Below are 20,757 nucleotides of genomic sequence, written 5' to 3' on the forward strand. Positions count from 1 at the left end.
TGCCTCACCTCGTGCTGGGCACAAAAGCTAGTATGGCTGGGGTTTTCGATATTTATACATTACATGGGATACTGCCTCATACCCACTCAGTTTGGCCAGATGGATAGTGTTCATACTCCAATCCCATCTGTTCAATTTTTCCTCAAATGATTTTTTCCGGTGGATATAGGGCAGGCACAACCTGTTCTCATACGACCACTCAATCTCTTTATACAGGGACTCATTTATCTCTTTAAAGTTGAGGCCCAGAGGATGTTTCTTCGCCTCATAATTAGCCCTCGCCAGCCTCAGTAATTTGCACCTGGGGTCAGCGTGCGCTTTAAGGTAAAAAAACACCTCTTGCGTGTTGGGCCATGCCTTTCAGAGAGATAAGTCCTGACTCCAGGCATACAAACTGTACTGAGCAGGAAGGACCTAATCCCAGCACAGTACACCAGTAGTGACCCTCCAAAATATTCAGCCACTTCAAATCCTGCATAGCCAATGCCTTCAAGCCATAAAGGATGGCAGGGACAAAACACTGTTGGTAGAGTTGTAAGATTCCTGCCATACTAAAGGCAGCCGTTCCCTTCCCAAATTTACATGCTTGTAATGTAAGGAGCTTGGCTCAGCGTTTTTTATGCCGAATTATGTCTTCATAGTTAGCCCGAACTTTAAAGTCCAGCCCTAGGTATGGATAAGAATCTACCACTGCAATGGTCCCCAAATCGGTGTCAATACCCGAGCGACTAGGGCCTTCTCTAGCTTTCACCGTTATTTTGGTCTTCTCAAGGTTGATAGCGAGACCTAGCTGGGAGGCATAGACAGCCAGCTCATTTAGCATGCTCTTTATGCCTATTAGTGTACCAACAAATAAGATTAAATCATCGGCATAGAGCACGCCAAAGATAGGGATATCGCCCAATTTCGATGGACAGTTGGATTTTAGAGCCATACGCACTAACAAGTCTGCAATATAAAGGTTATACAGCATGGGGGCCGTTACGCAACCCTGCTTTACCCCTATATTAGTATAGATCGTAGCCGACACTTCTCCATTATCATTGAGGCGAACCTTCGCAGAGGTATTAGTATGTAGTGCAATTAATATATGGATTAACGAGACAGGGCAATTCATGGCTCTATCTTTTAATATATCAATCTGCGGATGGCCCCTCCCCTCCCCATCGGTAAAAATCAATGTGTCCACAGTTCTTGACATCTACCACCTGAGGTTGTGCCAATGTCATATTTAATCCTGAATGCAGGCAACATATCTCCAATTCAATCCCACAAGAACGTAATGTGTTCTTCTCAACGGGGGAATTCCCCAAAGAGGAGATACAAACCTTGCATTCAAACATTAATGTGCATGGCTTCACCCCCTCTCTAATCCACTGCAGCAAATGCATGTAGATGTTACACAGACTCGGACATCGGCTTGGTACTAGTGTACCATCCACTGCAAAATCTATTCCTTCCTCATTCCGACCAACTTCCGCTCGAATGTGTAAGTCTTCATGGATTCCTGCAGTGATTTTTGAGATCGCCTTGCTCTACGCTCTCCCTAATGCCACACACATGCTTTTGAAGTCTGTACTCTAGGCTGCAGCTCGCCTATTCACTGGCCACAGGAAATTCAGCATCTCCCCTCAGCTATCTGCACTGGCACCCACAGTCTTCTTGCGACATGTCCGAGGCATGTTGCATCACTTATGAAGCCCTAAACCCCAGAAAGCTAGACTCCTGAGCAAGCAAAGGTGCAGTCTATTTAGCGGCCAGAGACCCACACGTAGCATCCCCAAAGACTATGAAAAGAAAGGGTAGGAAGACAGGGGGTCTCCTGCTATGAAGCTAGAGTTTGTAATAACACGAACCTCTACTCATTCCATCCAACGCACACAAAGCTCCATTTCAGGCAAGAAGTGGAAACCTTTCAATACCGGCGGCTCATTTTTCTAGATCATCATCAGCCACAGCATTCACTTCTGGGCATTGGCTTTGCCTTCAACAAGCCCCTCATGCAAATGCTTAAAGTCTCTGCTTTACCATGTGCTGTTGTTGACAATCTGGCCGTGCTTCACATATCAAAACGCTGTAACCTGCCAGCTCTGAGCTTAATGTACCCCCTCACCCATTCCAGCACTATCAACTGGTTGTAAAATGAGTACCAATCCCCCTCCCCCCAGCCACCTGTTGGTCTGTAGGGTTGTAGCTATGCCAGCATTGGAGGAAGACAAAGCACATTCATATAAAAGAAAGCAAGACCTTTTACAAGTTGGCACGTTTATTACTGACTCACACTTCAGCAGCAACCTTTAGTAGATTAGGCTAAGAAATCACCAAAAATATACAAATATAAGACATTCAGTTGCTCAAATTCATTTAATAAATAGCAATACAGGAATGTTTAGAATGAACATAAAAACAAGGAATCAGTGGGAAAGGTCTATCATTTATTGACACCGAAGGAGAATTTCAGGGGTGTCAAGAAATATGCAGCATAGTTTGGCTGAGTTACTAGACTGTGGCTGGCAAATTAGAAATACACATATTCCCCTGTTTCCGGACAGGGATTGGACGCCTTACACTTGACAATATTTGACTTATGGTTTCTGGCCCAACTGCCCCTTCCTGCACAGATCATGACCTCTTGCAAAACTGCACTGAATTCAAAATGAAATGATGGGAGTGTGAAACAAAGAGTAGGAAATGAAATGGCACCCAGCAGTATGCTCTATAGAATAGGAATACTGCGGCCACGTACTCCACCTAGATTGGTCTATTGCGCAATTTGATATGAATGAATGTATCTTATGGCTCCAAATCTGTCATAATGATTTCAGACTTCTGTTTACTCACACGTCTCTAAAGCAGGGGTCATCTCCGATCATTTACAGCTTCAGCACCTTGTGGGGGCATAGGCACTTGGGAGTATTCCCCTTGCAGCAACACATTGTGATGCACTGATTGGCCATAGAGCACTCATTCCTTTGGATCCTTTTTACCATCCTCCCACATGGCGATGATATACAGTTGGCCAACTTGTATCTCACAGACTTCAATGCTGAGGGCATGTTGAAATCGGTAACCAGAGTTCACCTATCAAAGATTTCATCTTTAGACTTTGTGTCTTCGATCATGAGCATTCCTTCTCTGAAATAAACAATAATCCCTTTCTCAACTACGTTTACAAATGACACCCTAAGCGGTGGACACATGTGCTCTAAGACTGGTCGTGCTGCTGGATTTGTAAGGACACCACTGCTGTTTGCCTTATCATTTCAGAGGACAGTGCCTGGGACTTCAGTTTGTGGGGCCGGTGAGAATAGCCCTATTGATTTTTGTTTCGGGTTTCTTAGCCTAATTTCCTCCTCTTTGCTAATGAGCATTTCCATTAAAAATTATTTAATACAGAACTGTGTTGATCATCACTTTTTTTTATCTTATGACCAACGAATTTTGGAATTTATTTTTTTTCAATTTTGTTCAGACATTTTGTCTATATTATGGAGCAAGTGCAAATATTAGTTATTTTTTTCCAGTCCGTTTTGCATTTTTATGTTCAAAGGATCATTGTGTTTACATTTTGAACGTGTGTCCTTAGTTTTCATCATATGTACAACATTGTACACTTACACAGTGCATGCTCATTAGTAGGGTGTTTACATTAAACATGTTTGTCATATTAAATGTCTACATTAACAATGCTTGCCTTGATAAAGCTCTCTTTGCATGGAACATGTCGATTTTGATGTAATTAAAGGCACATTATATCGGTTTGAAGCTCCCTTCCATTCCAAATGACCTTTTTAGGACCACTGCTTTGTGGCACACCTGCTTAACAGGAGCGCTGTGACCTTCAGTTTGTGTACCCTTTGAGATTACCTTTTTTTTTCATTTCTGGCTCCTTCATTTAATCGTCTCTTTTATGCCCATGATCCATTCCAAGAATACAAAACATGCTTTGGCAGAGATATTTTTCGGTGCATATTTTACTCGTCTTGGTTTTATGGTCTAGCAGGCCTGAACTAAACATTTATTGAGTTGAACTGATATTTTCCTTGCCTACTTGCCAAGAGTCATCATCATTCATGGTCTTCTCAATCGATTTAGGTTCTCTACATCTCACGATAATTGCCAATTTTCTTTGATGTTAGGTGGAAGGATGCTTGCCATTTGATGGAATCCATTGGGGATAAGATCTCTGATCTTTCACCCATTATGGCACTTCTGTGTCCTTTCCATGTGTCTCTACCACCAGGCCAAACATGGAAACCAATATATCTGGATCAGTTGAGCATGCATGTGACAGTGAGCTCCAGGAGTTTGCCTATGTTCTTTGGCCACATGTGCTTATGGTTTGTTTCTGAAAAACTAGCCCCAAACTTTTCAGTTTAATTTCTTCTTTCCTAGTCAGTTGATTGCCCCTTCTGCATTAGACGGGATTCCAGGAGGTAACCTCACTCTTTCTCTGGCTCCTAGACAATCTTTTTCTATAAGGTCCTCCGTTTCCATTTATTTGATTAAATCGAGAAAACGCCAACAGACTGTTGTGAGAATGAGTCACCTAATAATACACAGTCCATGTCAAACGTGGAGTAAAGTCAATTTCTCTATGTGTGGGTTTACTTAATCTGTATTATTGTTATCATAAAACTTTAGTTCCCTAAGCAGAAACACAATTATATCCAACACCAGGTGCGAATAACTATTAACTTGGGAGGCTTCTGAAATCTTCTCCTCTCTTAGTACATATTTTTTTGGGCCCCAGTTAGTTGAGCTACATGACAAACAACAGCAAGTGTCTGATGTGTTACTTCTTACATGCTGAGGATATGGATGTCCATGTCCTTAGCTTCCTGTGCAAAATGCTATGGACGTTAACGTGTACATCCTTATCCCATTTGTTAACTCACCCAGCTCTTATCAGGTCACCTTGTTACCCTATACTCTCAATCTTATGAGCCCTCATCCCTCTGCTCATCTGTAATATCACCATGAATTGGGACCAGATAAAGCACAGATGATTTTCACTGAACGCACAGAAAACTCATCAGATTCAGTGCTTTAATGCCGCTATGAATCTCACTTCATGTGTGCCATCCACAATTGCAGCAGATTCGGTTCGTAACGCATGTGGATGGTCACATTCTGCACAACAAAGGGATTAAAAGGCATGTCCGCTATCGCAAGATAATGTGCTTCCTCCTCCCATTCTTCTACATCACCACTTTCCCGTGGGTCTTTCAGTGGCAACACCATTCTCCACTGTTACCTTCCGCTTCTCCTGACCATCTCGCTTACCACATCAATAAGGAGGCATTAAACCTGGATGCACTGTTCTTGCTCATTGGTCATCACTAATGGCTTCATACATTTATACATGTGCAGAATTGGGTTTAGGGAGGATTGTTCATCAAGCCTCACCTCTGCCCGGCTTTGCTAGCACAATTCTTCAATTCGCTCTAAGGTTTCTTCCAAATTCACCCACTACACTGACTAGCAGACACAATCTATCAGACAGTGCAGGAAAGCTGAACTCCAAAATGGCCACAGCTACTGACCTCTACAGGCGGGAGTGCAAACATGCACGCAACATGTGTAGTGGACCAGGAGTCTGCAACAGAATAATCACAAAAATAAAAGGATGTATGACAAACACTTCAAGAATATTACCCTTCTGACCACAAAAAACACACATGCCCAACGCATTCGAATATAAAAAGAAAACTGGGCCTATTGTTTTTGTCAATGTATCTTCATTGTTATCTAGGGGTGTTTGGTTATACTAATCAGTGTTACGAAACACTTGTACAAGTGTGAAGAAGTATGTAACTTTGGTTCCATTCTTCTCGGATCAGGTGATGTACTGAGTGATGTTGAGTTTGCTATGAAGAACGCGCAAGTGTACGCAATGACTAAGAGCCCGAGACAGTTTCCTCTTCTCGGGGGTTCACACCCATGTATGGACTTCTTATGATATGTTGGCCATGGATCACTTTTCTTTATTTAAATCAAACGCATTAGATGTTTTTGAGACCATCATATGATTCCAAAACTGAAGAACAACACTGAAATAAAAAGTGAATTGAATGCAGTGTGCTGGACCTTTAGTAGAAGATCAACCTTTCGCTAGTTTTCCATGCATATTTTTGGGCTCATTGCCAAAATACTGCAACATCAGGCCCACAACCACGAGCCATACACAAGTCTTTGTAGAGGCTGTATTGCCTTCTTCTCAAGTGGACGATTTGGGAATTCATTCCCTTTTCGAAGCGTTCTTAGGTAAATGTCTACCAACGTCCCATTTTTACCATATCCTCTCAATCTTTTTTGCAAGAATGTTGTATTATGAAAAACATGTTCAGTAGAATGGTAATGAGGTGCGGTTTCATTATTTAATGTTCTCAATCCCTACTCATTTGTATTAACTCCTAGGGGTATTTCTGCATATTGCTGTATTTGCTCTTAATTTCTTTACTCTAGGTCCAATTGAATATTTTGAATAATATGTTGTCATTGCCTCTATTTGGGGACTTGTACATTCAGATTCAAACCCTCTTTGTGATTACTTATAATACCATACTTTTCGTCTTTGTCAAAAGAGTTCCGTTATTTGCATGGAAAAAATATTTGAAAAACTCCAAATTTCTAAAAATGTTCTTAAAATATGTGATTCTCTGAGAATCCCAATTTTTTCAAGATTTGCTTTGAAATGTTTGTGCCACATAGGGTGCAAACAGTTTCTAATTCAGCCTGGAATTATGACTAGAAACACATTGTCAATACAGATTTTGCTGGAGAGTTCGAAGCTGGGCCTACAAGCTAACCTTTAATTTTCAGCCAGAAAAAGAAATGTACGCCTTTAGGACAGCGCTGTTGTCACAATGCATCCTACAGAATCCTATGTGTAACCTGCAGGTACCAGGTTAAATGTTAAAATTACAAATAAAGTGTGTCTTTTCATTAACTTCAGAAGAATACATGATGGCTCAATCATGCAAGATCTTTGCAGTATGTACACTAATCCCCTGAACTATCTAACAAAGCGATAGGAACATTAAGACAGGCTACATACTGACGATTAACATGGTATACACTACACAATAAATGTTCTCCTGCCACTTTTAATAAATCTCGCTTAAGCAATAAGCCCCTCGCAGAGGGGGGCATTATCAATTCAGTTAATGCCCTGGGGCCCATACCTACAGGCCTCGATTCACTCAGGCCTGTTACTATGTGCCCCGCCTGCGAGGGGCTTATTGCTATTAGTACGCCGACCCGAAAGACCGGAGTACTAAAAGCAATTTTTTCAGTTTTCGCAGCTGAAAAACGAAACGAAAAATAAATGTCCGCCATGGAACAGCAAACTAAGTCTGTTCTCTCTTTACATGGCGGCCACTGAAAAGAGTAAAAACAAAGTAAGCAAATAAAATGGCCACCATGGAACGGTGGAAGGGACTACATGTAGTCCCTTCTCCCTTGGCCACTCGGAGGTGGGACACAGCATGAACTGTGCCTTGTCAGCGAGGTAAGGACCCAGTGAGGGTTAATGAGCTTGCTTGTAACAAGCTCATTGACCCTTGACGGGGCCCAATATTATTCAACTAATGGTGCTTAGTTTTGTTGACTTCAAAAGAGTTAAAGGCTGAGTTCCCGGCTGTCAACAGTAGGGTTTATGTAGGTCGCTGCTGCAGGCCCTTTATTTCACTGAGCTAGCTTAACAAAACTCAATAACAGAACAAAAGTGCGACATAGTGGGCGCTTATAAAACACAAACTCACTGGCCCTGATTTTTTTGACTACACAAGGATGAAAAGATGTGTCACTCTTACCAAAATGTTGATCCTCAAACTGCATTTTACACCAACCAATCGCTGAGTTTAACATAGGGTGTCGCCTGATCTGCTTCAACATCAAATGCATAATTAGCAGCACACTTTTTTCTTGAAGACATGATGAACCTCCTCTCAGCCTAATCACCCTTCTCTCATATTCTTCCTGCCTTGAACGTTGTGTTCTTTAAATGTCTGTTCTTCGTAATCTTCGTCACAAACCCCTCAACATTATTATATTTTGCTTGGGATCTTGACAAATCACACAAGGACATTGAGGCAGAGTGATTACTTTGTGAAGGCCTGGAAATCACCTTAACTGTCTAGAGCATGTTGTTAGTTTTCCGTAGACTACGTAGCGCAAATTTTGTCTTGACGTACTTCCTTATTTGATAAATCTGCTGACTTGAATCATTCGCATTTTAGACCTAGTTGTACTTTGGAATGATGGCTATTGTCATACCTAACTTTTACATTGTTATTTCTTTGCACTGTTGCATATGTTTTGCATTATGTGTTTATGACAATTCTATTTTTAGCATATGATTGTATTTCAGAAAGAGGATTTTCTACCTATAGATGTGCTATAATCAAATTGTGTCTCTGCTGTGATGGCTCATACAATCCTACACCAACAGGTATCAAAGCCACCCTGCTCTTTCATGTTTTTCCTGTGCATGGTATGTATACATGATTGGAAGGTGCTTGCTAATCAGCCTGCTTTCATTTATTGGAAAGAGTTTGCTGAACATTGGCCTATTTTGAAACTGTTGTAAGCCAGCTGTTCCGTCCTTGTAAGGAGTCGGTTGCAGAGTATTTACATAGTGGATTTGTGTTGTCAGTTCATATTTTCATACTCCCTCTTTAACAGTGACATCACACACAGACTCTACCCATCCACAACTGACACCACATCCCCACTATCCTTTATTGTAGATATTCTTGCTCTACTGTACCTTTTAATAATTTACAAACTTTTACATAATTTCTTCATCTGTGCATATTTTATTATCCCAACTAAAATAACTTTCAGGGTTCATGCATCCTTCTTCGATGGTTATTAAGATCTTTTTTCCAGCTGAAGCTCTTCACACATTCATGGCATTTATATGGTTTCTCGCCAGTGTGTGTTCTTACGTGCCCATTCAGATTGTCTTTACGACTAAATCCTTTGTGGCAGAAGGGACATAGAAATGGTTTTTCGCCTGTATGTGTTCGATAATGCTTCATCAGATGTGCCTTCTGAAAGAAGCTTTTCTCACAGACCGAACATATATAGGGCCTCGCACCAGAATGTGCTTCCATGTGACTAATAAGCTCTGCTTTCAGAATGTAGCTTTGGTCACAATCAGTACATGTGTATGGTGACCGGTTTTGTTCTTTTTTCAGAAGACCATTATGAAACTGTACATTGCTCTGACAACTCTCCTCTTCGTTGTAGGTCGGTGGTCTCTTTACTTTGGTCCTTTCCTTGTGTACAAGGATATGTTCTGAATTGCTGAAACCACTTTCGATTGGAAACATTTCCTCACTTTGCATTTCCTGATAATTCTCTAGCCACAGCTGGCTCCCAGAGTGTGCTTCCTTGTACAGGAGCGCTGGGGTGCATGTTTCTTCTGGCAAAGGTTTACACAGGGGACTTTTCTTGCTATGTTTTGGAGACCTTCCACGTTTCCTTTTTCTGTTCATGCTTCCATCATCTGTTGGATCAAAATCATGTTCAATGTTTAGTTACTACTTATAACATAATACTGAGCAAGAGACTATTTACTTTCACACCATTACTCTGATATGTATACTTATTCCTGGCAATAACCTCGAAAAGCCGCTTTTGCCTTATGATCATTTACAGAGCATAAGTGTATGAACTATGACCTCATGTACTGGTTCACGTTCCATTGATACTTCCCCCTTGTCCACACCACTGAGGTTACATCATTAGTATCTAAAGAAAGTGGGATGTACCACTTTGCAAAACCTTTGTCCAGTATTTCAGATAGCAATCCTTTCAATGCCAATGAATACTTATACAAAGTGATCACATCTCATTAATGTCCCATCTTGTACAGGAACTGTTGTGCAAACCCAATGTAAATGTTCAGATAACGGTCTTGCACCATGTGCTTTCATGTAGGAGAAATACACTCATTTTAACAATGTAATCATTCATGCAACATAACACCATACCATTATTGTTATACTTGCCCAGACACAAAAGTCCCAAAATAGATCACAATAGGTAATTCCAACTTTGAATTAGTATATTCATTTTTCAGGCAATACATCTACCTTGCCCCTCTTGCCCACCGGGTCTCCAGCATCTCTCCTCACTTCCAGTGCTATGCGGTCGATACTCCGCTCTCCTTTAAGCTTTCCATCCCTACCTCCTTTCTCATTCCTCAGTAATTGACTGCTATTTAGGCATGGTGTACTGCTAACGATCTATGTCTTAACGCCAGTATGACCGAAATTCTTCTCATTGGAACCCCCCACCCTGAATCCCCCCCTTCCTTCCCCTCTACTCTCTGGCTACCCTCCTTGGGCCCCCCTCCCCTCACCCTCTTGTGAGGCAAAAAACCTGGGTGTCATCTTCGACTCCTCTCTCCTTCTTACCCATATCGCTGACCTTGCCAAGAAGGCCCACTTTCAGTTTCACCTCCTCAGAGGTATTCTCCCTTTCCTCACCTTCCCCCAGAAAACTCAATTTCTCTAGAGCTCTGGTTCTCTCCAGGCTGGACCACTGCAACAGCCTCTTCCTCAATCTGCCTCTTTCCTCCCTCCATCCTCTTCAACTAATCCAGAATAGGACTGGATTTCTCCAAGCAGAGAGTGAGGGGTAGATCTCTTTCTTCGGCAGGAGCCTCCCTCTAGAATGGCCTCCCTGCTCCTCTCAGACTTGAGCCGGATCTCCTAAAGTTCCGGAAGCTTCCCAAGACCTTCCTTTTCTCCTCTCCTTCCGTCTCCCCCTTCCTTGCTAACTGCCTCCCTGCTGCTGCGACTGACGGCCTGGTCCCTCCTGATTCATACAGGGGCCAGGCCTCCCCTCGACCAGTCTACCTCTGCACCACCTTACCAGCACTTGCTTATGGCACCCTTCCCTGACTAGACTATGGAGTCTGGTCCACCCCCCTTCCTCACACTTGTTGACCCTTCTCCCTTCTCCCTATGTACTTGCTCTCTGGGCTCCCTCTAGGCTCCCTCTAGCACTTACCCAGCCCCTGGGACCCCCTTCCTCCCTCCTGCATTCCCCAACCACTTACCTTCCCTCTGACCTGCCCCTCCCCCCTACACTTCCTGTTGCTGCACGTGCACGATCCAAACGTCACAAGGCCTAGTAGGACAGTTTATTGTTTGTTGTTTGTTTATCCTCCCGTTCCCCTCATCCCGCATTGCCTTGTGGTGCCTGGAAACACTTTCTGATGTATAGGCGCTATACACATGCTCAATAAATAAAATAAATAAATACTATGTACATGCAATGGATAACTGGGATTTTTCTAGAGAATCCATCAGTTTCAAATAATAGGATTGTATTTTAGGTCCTGTGGAAAGAGGTGATGGAAATTTCAAAGAAATGCACCTGTGGGAGACAGTGTACCTTCAAGCCAAACAGGAGGTGTTGCATCAAATGTAATCATGATAAACCCAAACCAGACTTTCAGAAGTTTCCCCCACAAACTGCAGCCTGCCATGATGTCAAGGGATTACAAATGATCATGCTTTCAAATCTTCTATAAACTACTGGGTGAACACTCAATTGGGTGAATAGCGGGTCAATAAAGTGGACTAGATCGATGAGTTTCAGCAACTAAAATATCCCCGATTGCTAACCGTGACTTGATAGCTCAAATATGAAATGAACAAAAGGAAGTAATCTGATCATTGACTCACACATTTTATACATTTACAAAGTGAAAGATAGACAGGATTGCACGGAAGAACTCTAAAAACAAGAAACAAATGATTTGTCTGAAGCATCAATAACTTTAACTAGCACTTAAATGACATCCTCTCCATGTTAACCTAATTCTCCACCCTTGTTCATGCCTCATCTGCTTTTCCAAGGATCTAATCTCCCTTTGTAAACAAGTTAATCTTACTTTTATTATTTCTTCATAACTATTTTTTCTGTTTTCTATATTTAACGCCAAAGGTTTACTAAATGATACGTAAAGACATTGAAGTAGACTCCATAGTTCCTGCTGCTTCCGTGACACAGATAATTGAATGACATACATGGTTTATAACCAAAAACAAAACAAATACATATATTACAACCAAATTTGGACAGACACTAAGAATCTAAAAATGTTGCTCCATGTGTATTGTGCCTGGGGGTTAGTAAGATGTGACTTTAACACTTCTGACACACCATAACTCCAAAGACAGTTCTGACATATTTCATTTGTATCTTCCATAGATTCACATGCTGTTTGAATATTCCCCATTGCCAGGCCGGGAATACTCAGTAACAGTAAAGCAGTTTACATTTAAATATTAAAACTGCTGTCACTTTAGTGCTCTATTAGAGTCATGTTGGGTCGTATTGCCCAACAGCCAATTAACAGGTCTCCCTTAGATCCTCGCGCCCCACCTCCCCACCCCCAGAGGCCATCTTCAGATTTTGGCAACTGCACATGAACATGGCAATATGAGCCAAGAAGAGCCTTAAGCGGGGTAGGTGGAAGGGTCGCATGTGAAGCTATGAAAGATACCAATGCTGGAGAACAGGAGATACAGGTAAGTAACATATTCCTTCTGCAGCATTGGATTGTTGGGGAGGGCCCCAAAATTCCAGATAGGCCCAGAGGTATCGAACTCAGTCCAAACAAAACTCAATGACGGAGTAGACAAAATGCACAGCAAAGCCCAGTTTTATTAAGATCAAAACAAAGCTGGGACAGCATACAAGTATTTAAATCTTGCTGCTCTCAACATGTTTATCAAGAACAATTGCTTAAGTACTAAACGCAAATCATCAATGATGTCACAACATGTGATCAGTCCACAAAACATATGGGGAATGGGGATAGGTTAGTGGGTTTGGCTACATATAGATTTCATAGGGGTTAAACATTTCAAGTGCATGATGGCTCCACCTGGTACCACTCCTATATTGATAAAGGTTACAATACATCATCTCTACAACAAGTGATTGGTTGGCATACTATTTCATGGGCGGTTTGACACCAAGGATTTTGATAGGTTGGCTCTTTACTAACCAACCTTGTACACTTGACAGGTCATCAGGATTGGATCCAGATGTAGAGTGGGCCAGAGTGGCCTATGAACTGCTCTTCTTCCAATCAAAAGTTATCACCCCTCATTCTCAGGCCGTAAGAACGGGCAATCCCTTTGTACTTGGCCTTGTGCGGGGATTCATGTCTATGTGTGATTTTAGGGAGCATCGCAGGTGCCATATCTGTGTTTGCTTCTAATGAATGGCCAGTGTTTTCCATGTTTAGGTCATGTGCAACGAGACCGTGTATGAAATTGAATTATCTTCTATTCACTGAGGCTTTAGCTAATATTAATGTAGTGTTGTGTTTTCTCTTGCTGCTGGGTACATGTTAGGTACGAATTGGTGTAGTAACACTGTGTGAGACTACACAGCACTTATCTTTTTGGTATTAGGCAACCCACCTTTTGGTATAGGTCTGTACTACACAAGTTGGCAGTGTGACTGAGCAGCTAGGCCTATCTCAAGAGAGGTAAATGTGAGCTGTAGAGCTGTAGCAATGACATTCGTAAATACAGGTAAACGCGTAACACTTGCACTTAAGGTTTCTGTAATAAATACTTATTTATTTAGTTAACATCAATTTTTAAGTAAGCATTCGTTAAAAAGGCAACAAGGTAAATATACTTTAAAATACTTTTCAGGATCAGCACACGTTTAGTGGATAATCTTTAGATATGCTTTTTATACACTTCCTACATCCTGAGGTGACTTCATTCACAAGGACAGTAATGGCATTTGTATATCACACTGAATGCGCTTCGCAGATTCTGAAGTGCAGAAAGGAAAGGTTTAAGGAAGGAAAAAGGTTAAATAGGTTCCCTGTATAGGTGAGGACAGTTAAATCTTTAAATGAGATCTAGACAAGCCTTTCCCAGCAACAACAGTATAAAACAAGTTACCACCTATGAGAGACAGAAAAATCAAAGTCAATGGACTAGAATAGTCTGTGGGGAGCCAGGACAGCCAAAGTTAACTGAAGCACAGTCTATGGAGCTGAGGCACTTCTTAGATAAAAAGTCTTGCACAAAGTTAGAGAGTTTGTAGAAATCACTTGTAGGGTCACAAGCTGTGAAGCCTGTGATAAGCAGAGTTGAAATTAATTCTAAGGTGAGCTAATGTAATTCCCAAATGAAAAGAACATAGCTAAAAAGACAGTGAGGTACGTACCCCAAGTCTAAACAGTACCTCTGGTTATAAGAAGAGTGGTCCAGTTGGATTCTGTCCTGTTGCAGTGATGCAGGCCCTCAGTCGTGGGGACAAGAGGGAGGACGTAAGGAGGGCTCCTGTGGTGACAATTTGGAAGTCGTCGGCAGATACGGGCTCTTTTCGATTTAGCTGAACTTCACGGTTTGAGCACTCAGTAAACAGCACCGTCGCGGATTTCGGCTGGGCTTCCTTCACTCCTTGGGTCCTGCACTCTGGCGAGGGGACTCAAGCTCGGGTCATCCTGTTTCTGGAGGGTCCTTAGGAGACTCCTGGAGCTTCTGGATGGATTTCAGACGTTCACTCGACTACGGATTTCTCGACCCCTGGCACTCGATTCTTGCAGCAGCAAAGAAGTACAGTCAATCAGGGAAGATGGCCTAGTGGAGTTCGTCTAGGGGTTAGTTGGTCCAACTAACCCAAGGGAAGAAGTCGTCCCTTCTGGAGCTTCTCTGTCGAATTGAAAAAGGAGTTTCAGCACAGCAGCAGGGCTTCACCGGGAAATTCAAAGGTCCAGGAGGATGCAGCAAGCTTCGTTCATAGTTTCTTCGTCGGGTGCTTCTCCCAGTGGTCGACTCTGCCTCTAGTCTCAAAACCCTAATTTTAAGCAGGTTTCCCCATTCATGCACAGCCTAGGCTGTCAATCACACAGCAGGGTGGCTGTCCAGAAAGGACAGCCAGCCAGCCAATCAGGACTGGTTGCATTCATGCACTCCTAGAGACAAAGGGCAGGGGAGTTTTGGGAACCTCCCTCACATCCTGCCTTTACAAACACACTGGAGCCAGAGGCGGGCTTCAGGGCTGAAGCCCGCCAAAGGCAAAATGAACAAAGGGCTCAAACGTTGCTCAACGCACAGAGTAAAACCCAAGAAAGACATCACAAACAGAAAAAGGCGAAAAAAGAAGTCCGGGGCCATTTTGACAGAAATGGTCATACATGGGTGCTGTACTGCAGCTGAGGATTCAGTGTGCAGTAGAAAAGCACAATGGTAGGAAAATTAAACCACTGCCACCACCATTCAAAGTATTGAGGGTAACATAAAAAATGTTACATGAGAATGTAAGATAAGGGGCTACTAGGTAAACCCCCCAGCACTCAACATAAGATGTGGTGTGCTGGACCCACAAAGAGAAAAGTTAAGTAAAGTCAATTTCACTTTACTATTCTTGGGAACAGTATTTCACACAAGAAAAGGTATTAAAACCGTGTGAGAAATCTAAAAGGACTTCTCTGACAATGCACTGAAAGTGCTGTGTGTCACCATACAAAAAGTAGGAAACACAATCCAAATCAGGTCAAAACACAAGAGAGAGTGAGGAAAGGTCTCACTTACTCTAGGGCTAAAATTAAAAAGTCTTAAAGTCTAGCAAAAGAGCTTGGGGTCTCTAAGGTTGAAGAAAATTAGCACAGAAATGAGAATTCTCCCTAACAGTACACTCTTGGGTTATTCTTCATGGAGTCTTTTGGCTTACTGTTATATTGTATCTGGCTACCAAAGGCTGTTTGTCTCTTTCTGAAACCTTAATTATTCTAGGAGCTGCTTGCGTCTTGGGAACTGTTATCTCATGCCTTTGTTCCCCCGTACTCATCCTCCCTTATTTCCCTCTAACCTTGGTGGTTGTAGCCAGCTTCTGTCTGAGCTCTGCATGGATATGTGTTTTTGTGGAATCAGCCTTTTAAGCTTTTTTCGAGGAAGAGTTTGCTATTTGTAATACATGCTGTGGCTTCCATCTTTAAGATGGCTGCCCAACTGCACTCTTGTTTCCATGTTAGCGAGTTATAGTCGTGTGCCGTTCATGTTGCATTTACCTTATTCATTGGTCATGTTAATATTCTTCATGTCTTATGGATGCTATGTTAGTATTCTTCATGTCTAAATGCATATATTACCTATTATACGTGTTCTTCATGTGGAGTGCATGTATGCTTCTTGCCTAATGCATGCACTTAACGATTTTTGGCATCTTCAGCTCACATTATCCCCAAGCCCTGCTGCACCAGGGTATAAAGGCTGTCTCAGGGAGTAACATCTCTCAGTGTTGCAGTATTGTGCGGGGGAGGGGCAGAAGCTATGGATGGCATATTCATCTGCCTCCCAAAAGAATCTTTCATAGATTCACATGCTGTTTGAATATAATATAAGGCAGTACACACAATACCAACAATTAGAGGTGTTAAGCTCACCTGAAGGAACACTCATCTCACCCAAACAGGTTGCGTAGGACTGCCTGGCCATCCCTGGACTTCTCTGTGGAATCCCTGTCGATGCAGTAATGCCATGTGAAGGTATGTACCGATCTCCATGTGGCAGCCTTGCAAATATCCTGCAGATAGACCCCTGAGAAGAAAGCCGTTTTAGGAGCAATAGCCCATGTAGAACTGGTCTTGAGTGTGCCAGGAAGAGGCCCTTTAGCCAGCGGATGACAGTACTAAATGCTGGAGGACCGCCGCCATGCAATGGATGACCTTGAAAGAGTATTTGCCATGCCAGCCTGACCAAAATCCACACACAATTGAGAAGCCTTGCGGAAACCTTTAGTGCGAGAAATGTAGAATTTCAGGACTTGCACCACATCCAAGGAGAGGAGGGGGAGCTTTAAAAGACATCAATATCACTGGTTCATTCAGGTGTAAAGAAGACAGAACCTTTGGCATGAAAGTTGTGTTTGTGCAAAGAACCACCTTAGAGTTATGGAAAGTCAAGTAGGGTTGCTTGCACGAGAGAGCCTGGATTCCCCCTACACGCCTCCCGGAGGTGATGGTATCCAGCAGAGCAGTGTTCCAGGACAAAAACTTTGTAGAGGTTTTGTGCCGGGCTTAAAGGTGGCCCAGAGGACCACGCTCAACTCCCAAGTTGTAGCAGAGGCTCAAACCGGGGGAAAGAGCCGAATTGTCCTTCAAGGAATGCCTTGATGAGCCTGTGTGAACACAGAGAAGGTAACCCAGGGGAACGCGTCAATTTGAAAAAGGGAGCAAGGTGTACCTTGATGGAAGAATGGGCCAGACCAGCCCATGCCAGAGACAAAAGGTAGGGCAGGTTGTCTTGAGCTTTCACACAGGTCGAGGCCAAACCAGAACACCAAATGGAGAAATGTCTCTACTTGCTTATATAGCAGGAAACTGTGGATGATGGCCATATCTTGGCTAGAACATCTTGACAGTTCTGCAGCAAAGGTAAACTTCAAAATTCTAAGAAAGCAGGAGCCAGACAATCAGATTGAAGTAGGCCGAGATGTGGTGTAACACTGCTCCTTGATCTCTGGACACAAGAGGTTGACCAGAGGTGGTGGACTGATTGGGGGGGGAGGGGGAGGTGCCAAAGAGAATATCTGAGAACCGGAATTGCCACGGCAAAGTTGGGGCCACCAAGACCAGATTGCAGCGATGCCATCTGAACACGTCAATGTCTCGACAGACAATGGGTATTGGAGGAAACGCATGCAGGAGCCATCCCTACCCAAAGGATTGTGAAGGCGTCCCCTATGCTCCCTGTGTTTTGGAATCTGCTGGCCTTCGATGGTGTAGCAAGAATAGAGCGTGTTGCGAAGGGGGTCAAGCACGATTTGGGATAGTTGACAAAGAACCCCAGCGATGTTAAAAAATGGATTGTGGACTGTGTATGCTGAAAAGCCAGAGGAGGAGACTTTGCTCGAACCAGCCAGTCATTCAGGTATGGGGAGAAGTGAACTCCTGAATGATGTAGACGAGCCGCCAACAGGCTAGGCATTTTGTAAACACCCTCAGAGCAGAGGCTGAAGGGCAAGGCATTGAACTGAAAATGTTGTCCAGTGACGGGGAACCTTTAGTGCCATAGATGGATCAGAATATTAAAGTTTGAGTCTTCCAGGCCTAAAAACGAAAGGAAATACCCATCCTGCACCTGGGTGAGGATATGCTGGAGGGTAACCATCTTAAAGGTTTGAGCATGCAGGAATTTGTTGTAGAAACACAGATCAAGAATGGGTCTCCCGCCCCTGGACGTTTTCTTGACAAGAAAGTATCTCGAGTACACCCCTTGTCCTTGACGTGTTCGATTCCGCCCTCTGGAGAGGAGGGACTGAACTTCTCGCAGTAGTAATGGTAAGTGATTCTCAACCTTTGACAAGGGAGGAACAGAGGGCGTGCATCCAATAAATACCAGTATGTGTCCCTGCTGGATTAGCGAAAATACCCATTTGTCCGTGGTGATGGAACACCACTGTTCAACAAACTTGAAGAGACGCCCTCCCATTGGGGTGAGAAAGTGGGGGGTGGCACACATTGGAGCCTGGTCAGGCATGTTTAAAGGATTGGCCCCTGGTGTACAAGAAGCCACAGTGGCACCGATTCCCAATATAGGCCTGGGATTTCCCGTTCTAGCTGTCCTATGCAGTGTAGGTGTTAGTCCAGTAGGTCTGGGATTGGTGTGAAGGCCTATTGCCTTGAGACATCCTTGAGAGACCTGTCTTCCTGGAACTAAAGTACTGACTCGGTTGTTGGAGCATGAACCAGGAGCAGGCAGTGTTCGTGTCTGCCTTGATGGCTTGAAGCGTGTCATCCACCTTTTTGTCAAACAGGTCCTGCCCGTCGAATGGCATGCCCACCACTTTAGATTGCACTTTCGGATGAAGAAACGTTGCCTTGAGCCAGTCTTGATGGTGTAGAACAGCGAAGGAGGGCAAGAGCTTCATCCTTCTTGTCATCTGGAAGGAAATCCAATACTGGACCCATCTTAAACCATAGTTCCCAGTTATAGCGAGACAGGATAGTGCGACGAATCCAAGGATGTTGTCCCTTCTCCCAGGGGGGGGGGGGAGGGAGTCCTTCTCATGTGGCCAGGGCGGTGCGGCCACAGTCCAATAGTCTCCCTTGGGGTGGTGCACCATTGAAGGATCACGGGGGGAGGGATACTACCTGTGGGATGAGGGACGACAGCCAAGGAGACGCGGTATAACCATGGCAATATCGCAGCTTCATCAACCTCCTACCCTCCCCAGAGATCTGTAATCCCCCAACAACCCATGTATATGTGTAAGCTATACCCTTTCACCCCTTTACATAGTACTGGGACGAGGAAGAAGTGGGGTTGCACCCTTGACTTAAACTCCGACTCCACTGGGATAAAGGAGAGTGTGACTGAACATATGGATAATGAGGATATCATACGAGGAAGATGTGCAGAGTTATGAAGATCAACTCGCAGGACCAAGGTGAACGATCCAGACTATCACAGATAGTCAACTTCAATAGGACAATAAAAAGCGCAGAAGGACTGCATATGAGAGTCAGTCCTCCCTGGAGGAACCGCAGGAGAAGGCACGGTGCAGCTGGGAGACTGCGAGAGCTTGGGGACGCGAGACAGAACACCAAAGCCGGTCCCAAGAAGGAGAATGAAGCGGCAGAGCAGGCAAAAGAAGTCGGAAGGCAGTCCTGAGAGCAGGGGAGCGAGGACGCTTTACGGAAGCAGACAGGTCTGCCGGTGCCGCTGCCAACCGACTGAAGAGCAGCAGAACACCATGCGTACTGAGAATCCTGTGCGGAGCATCAGATGATGTGGAAGCCGTAGCAAAGCAGAAAGAAGGTACAAGAGGTGCAAGAAAGGCTCCCGAGAGGTGGTGATGGAAGGAGAGGGGCAGCTAATACCTAAAGCAGAGGGAAAGGGGTAAGGAATACCCCAAGAACCAGATCTGGGACCCAAATACAGAGACTTTACAAAATAAGATCACATATGGTAATACTTGGCAGGCGAGTGAACCGAGTTTACCAGGACAAAGATTTGCAGAAAGCAGGCGAGTCTGGGACTCGCACCCACAAGTCAGCTAGCTATCTTCATAAGGCACAGTGCCTGGCGAAGGATAAACCAGGGTGACTAAGTTTGAAGGAAAATTAAACAACAACAGTACCTGGCAGGCAAGTAAACCAAGTCTATTTAAAGAACATATACATGGAGCAGGCAAGTTGAAGACTCGCATTCACACATCAATTCTTCATTTTCATAGTCCCAGTACCTGGCGTAGAGTGAAATCATTAACTGGGCATAAGAGAAAAGGGATGCAACCAATACCTTGATAAAAAAAAGTGTAAACATTTAAGTTTTAGAACCATAGTACCTGGAAGAGGAGAACCCAGGTTGACTCTGAATACAGGAAGAAGAAAACTAGGGCAAGGGAAGCATTCCCTCAAAAGTTTTTGTCTACAAGGAATTAGCCCAAAGACAAAGTCATGGTACCTGGGAGAAACATAAACCAGGTTAGCTGTGAAAAAGTGAAGAACAGAAACCAGAGGAAAGGAAGCACTTCCTACAGGATGCATGTGATTTCTTTGAATATATTTCTCCTACTGGAGATTTCGCCAAATCCATTTCACCGAAAAAAACAGATCTTTCCTTTTCTTTTTTTTTATGCGGGGGGGAGACCCCCGCATCTCCCACACGCCTCCCTCACCTCCCCCTACCTTAACTTATACCCTTACCTCACCCCCACCTATTATGCATTACACACATACCATTTCCCCTA

The 20,757-nt window shown here is 43.6% G+C and overlaps 1 protein-coding gene across 3 annotated transcripts in view; it reads right to left on the minus strand.

Moving 5' to 3' along the window:
- Window positions 1-2,349: 2,349 nt before the first annotated feature.
- The window catches only part of LOC138582127 (zinc finger protein 177-like), a 149,431-nt gene continuing 131,023 nt past the window's right edge, over window positions 2,350-20,757 (minus strand). For all 3 annotated transcript variants that reach the window (XM_069653129.1, XM_069653130.1, XM_069653128.1), the window contains exon 7: window positions 2,350-9,517. In XM_069653129.1, the coding sequence (XP_069509230.1) occupies window positions 8,847-9,517 (671 nt within the window). In that variant the 3' untranslated portion in view covers window positions 2,350-8,846. The remainder of the gene's footprint in view (window positions 9,518-20,757) is intronic.

This window comes from Ambystoma mexicanum, chromosome 3q, assembly GCF_040938575.1.
Source record: "Ambystoma mexicanum isolate Mex_15411 chromosome 3q, UKY_AmexF1_1, whole genome shotgun sequence".
In the NCBI taxonomy this organism is placed as follows: domain Eukaryota; kingdom Metazoa; phylum Chordata; class Amphibia; order Caudata; family Ambystomatidae; genus Ambystoma; species Ambystoma mexicanum.